The sequence below is a fragment of the Rhinichthys klamathensis genome, unplaced genomic scaffold, assembly GCF_029890125.1.
Source record: "Rhinichthys klamathensis goyatoka isolate OS25496 unplaced genomic scaffold, OSU_Roscu_1.1 h1tg000145l_1, whole genome shotgun sequence".
Taxonomy (NCBI): domain Eukaryota; kingdom Metazoa; phylum Chordata; class Actinopteri; order Cypriniformes; family Leuciscidae; genus Rhinichthys; species Rhinichthys klamathensis.
In genome coordinates, this window is record NW_026606680.1 from 762887 (window position 1) to 767176 (window position 4290).

At 40.1% G+C, this 4290-nt stretch overlaps 1 protein-coding gene across 1 annotated transcript; it reads left to right on the forward strand.

The window, feature by feature from the left end:
* The first annotated feature begins 1815 nt into the window (after positions 1-1815).
* LOC130090445 (beta-1,4-galactosyltransferase galt-1-like) lies at positions 1816-3191 on the forward strand. The gene has a single exon (XM_056257818.1). It carries the CDS (start codon positions 1816-1818, stop codon positions 3136-3138), a length of 1323 nt encoding a protein of 440 aa, XP_056113793.1. The 3' UTR covers positions 3139-3191.
* The last annotated feature ends 1099 nt before the right edge of the window (positions 3192-4290 follow it).

Here is a 4290-nt window from a genome sequence, read left to right on the forward strand (position 1 = left end):
AATCGTTACACCCCTAACTATCGGTATAAAATCAAGTACTGTCTGCCCCGCTGATTCGGCGCAGAATACTAAAATCGCTTGAGCACTGCTTGCTGGGCGATTAAATTACCCTATCGGCAAAAGTAAGACCCATACTGTTACACAGTTCAGGCCGATGGTTTCACCCTGACTGTGTGAAACACTGCAACAGTGATTAGCTCCCTCTGGATGCTAGCTTATTGGGAATGATGCTGTTAGCCTCTCTTTTCAGACTCTCTGTGAGTCCTTGGTGATTGTGCACTATATGAGCCCCAGCACCTGCCCTTGGGACTTTGGTGTTGGATCCCAGCACGCACGGCGTTTTACACTGTGTTCCCCTAGCGTAACATATTACGCAGTACGGGAGAACCTCTCGTAAGAGAACGTACTCGGTTACTAACGTAACCTTGGTTCTCTCTAAAAGAGGGAACGAGTACTGCGTATCTTGCCGTGCCTGCAACACGCTCTGGTTCGCTTCGGCGATGAAAAACCAGTGATATCAGCCCATCGAGCTATATTTATAGGGCTAGGCCACGCCTACTTCGGCGGGAAGGTGACGCAGTGGGCGCGAAGCGCCCCCATTGGACCGTCACCAAAGGGCCTCTCTCGATAGGCTGCTGCAGTTGCCGCAGGACAGCCAATAGGCACGCAAGCCGCCTTTGCCTATGTCTGGTTAATTTTACATTAATTCAAAATTAAGGATAATTTTTTGGCTTCAATATCTCGTGGAAAAGAGGTTTTCCCCTAGCGTAAGATATTACGCAGTACTCGTTCCCTCTTCTAGAGAGAACCGAGGTTACGTTAGTAACCGTGTACGTTTTACGTGAGATTTTTTTGTTGTTGTACTTGTTTATTGTTGATTATGTAATGTAAGTCATGGTCTTGCATTGTAGGCTACTCTTTCATCTCGAGTCAGTTATGTTTGAACATGAAGATCCAGTTTGATGACCCATGGAAAAAAAAAAGAAGTTAAATCCCAAGCTTTTATTTATTTATTTGCAGAATACAAACATTATCAGGGGGAAAACATGGTGAAATCTATAATAAATCCCAAGCTTTTATTTATTTATTTGCAGAATACAAACATTATCAGGGGGAAAACACAGTGAAATCTATAATAAGAAACATTTATAATAACAAAAAATATATTTGGGTTTGTGTACACAGATAGAGAAAATCACTTAAGGTTAAGTCATATCTTTAAATTGTCATAAATCTTTACGTTGTGCTTTTTTTATTAGGTGAAATAAGAGAGTTGAATTCAACAAGGAAACACGTAGGCGCATTGTCTTTATACCTTTTTTTTATTTATATTCTATTTAAGTTAAGAAACTACTCTGATGCACTATGAAATGACCAATATATATGGTAATTTTTGGTGAAAATAAAACTTAAAGTGGACGTTGCTTTATTGACGCTCCATTGTGATGCTCCTCCTGCAAATCAGCAGAGTTCACACTGGACGATTTTAGCCCTGATTTTCACTCGCCGACAGGTTTTGAGAGATCGCCGACAAATGCCCGAAATCATAGGCAAATCGGTGCTCATTCACACGAGTGACAATCACACAGTGCGTCTCACTTGGTCTCCTTTTTGCTATAATTCAGCGCACTGTGCACAGACAATTTGGATTGCAAGCTTCTTGCGGGCTATAGACCGCCCTTGCGTTATTTCCTTATCACTTCTCGCGTGTGTTGTGAAACATAGTTGAAAATCGGCATAAGAGTTTGTTTGTTGTTTGTTTTTTTAAACATTTTGCATTATTTTTGACACATTTATTTGCTTTTTTTTCTACAGATGGAACAATTGAAGGCACTTCTTTCACTATCATTTATTGTCACTGTTTTTGGCATGCTGGTTTTGGTGTACATGGACAGTACAAAATACATACACTACACTCCTCCAAAAATAAGAGCTACTCCAACAAATAATAAACTAAAAATCCCGGAGGTTTCAAATTCGATAACGCCCATCAATGGCTCAAAGCATTTCATGGTGTCTGCGTTTATCGACCACAGACTGGACGGGGTCATTCGAGTCATCAGCATAATCAACAGAAACAGTTTTCAGCCACTTTACTGTGTTTACTGCAGCACTGAACATGACTGCAGAACTGTTCAGGCAGATGTCCGGATACACACAGACCATTTTAGCTTTCCGTATGGTGCCTCAGATGTGATTTGTAAAGGTAAACACATGCAAAATGCAACACATGTCCTCATAACAACTGATAAGAAAGATTCAGTTGACCCCAAGATGGAGTATCTGCCCATTCGAAATAAGGTGGCAAGAGAGACTTTCAAGTTTAACTTCACGATTTGCATCTCCAACCTTTTTGGCGACTACAACAATGTACTGCAGTTTGCTCAAACTATAGAGATGTACAAGCTTCTGGGTGTACAGCATGTTGTCATCTATAAAACGAAATGTGGACCAGACCTGGAAAAGCTCTTAAAACAGTATGAAACAGAGGGGATACTGGAGATTGTTTCATGGGCTATCGACACGTTTCTGAACCCGTCCTCAGGCTGGAACATCAAGAAGCACAAGGGCGATGTCCATTATTATGGTCAGTTAGTAACACTCAACGAGTGCATTTACAGGCACATGTATCAATCCAGGTACGTTCTCCTGAATGATATTGATGAGATCATCACGCCGTACAAACACACCAGTTTACCACTTCTTATGGAGGATCTTCAGTCTGCTCATCCCAATGTTGGAGTGTTCCTCATAGAGAACCACATATTTCCCAAAACACAGTTTGAGGACAGTGGGAAGTTCAAACGAGCAGAATGGAATAATATTCCAGGTGTCAATATCATGGAGCACATTTACAGAGAACCTGATCGAAAGAACATTTACAATCCCACAAAGATGATTGTCAACCCAAGGAAGGTGCAGCAAACCTCAGTGCATTCCACTTTGAAAGAAATTGGTGGTCGATACCATGTACCGTTTAATGTATGTAGGATTGTTCATGTGAGAGTCCCAATGCAGGGGCATCTTACCAAAGACCAACTGTTTGTAGACAAAAGAGTCTGGGACTTTGAGCAAGAACTGATACCGAACATTGACCAGACCTTGATGCTTTCTGGTCTCCTGAAGGTTTCCAGATGAAATGTTTGTATTCATGTAAATAAAGCCTAAACTGTATTGCAATGTTATATTTTCAAATAGGCCTAACTGTAGGCCTTAAAGTTTTCATTTAATATAAACCCAGTCACATGACATTCAGAAACATTTTTCTCTTTCATGTCAACTAGCTACTCATGGCGGAGCAACAGCAAGTTAGTAAAATTAATATGTTTATAGCAACGTACCCAATAACACATGATTTGTTGCCGCCTGCCCAACACAAGAGTGTGTTCAAAGGCGGACTTGTGACAAATTATTATTCTGCAAAATAAAAATAAATAAACTGATGACTGCGATACAGAAGATTATTGCAATCACACTATGTGTATGTCAAGCTAATGCTTCAAGCATTAATTACTTTGGGGAAGATTAAAATATGTTTTATGGATTTGTCAAAAGAAAATATTTTAATACTCCGATATCAGCTCCCGATACAATTTTTTTTTTCAATGAACAAGTATCTAAATGGAGACTGTGCAGTCTCTATGGTTTATGTTCATAAAAAGTTAGTCATTCCCTTTATTCCTACACACCTGACTAGTTTTCTAGAAGGTACTTAACTAACAATAAGAGTATGGCCACAAGACACACTGGGCCAGATACAATAATAAACAAACCTTTCGGGTGTGCTGCCATTCTGGATAGCAGAAGAATAGGATGCAGGAGAAAAAAGTGCAACACTCTTCAGCAACAAGAGAAACACAAAATTGATGTTTACTAAAGTCATTTTTGCTAATTCGTACATTGTAAAGAGATTGCTGTAAATTTTACAGTAACTCACTGGCAGCTGGAACATCACCAAAGTCCATAGAACTAATCTCCTGGGGACCATTTGTTTCTAGCATGGCAAAAACATACACGCACTGAAAACAAAAACAGGCCTTAAAGGGGTCATATAATGGTACATGCACTTTTACAAGGTGATTGTACTGAAATGTGTTGGCAGTGCCTGTACATAACCATGATATAATGATAAAAATCCATCCAGTGTTTTTTTTTAATCTCCTTATATGTTTTCCCGTCTCAAATCGAGCCTATCTGACCGTGTGACCTCACACGGTTGGACGCCCCTCCCACGATTGTTGATTGACAGCAGCGTTTCAACACAGACTGTCAATCATAGTCTGCGCGGAC

Coding starts and splice junctions, on each gene's coding strand:
- LOC130090445 (XM_056257818.1), top strand. CDS start 1,816: ATGGAACAATTGAAGGCACTTCTTTCACTATCATTTATTGTCACTGTT.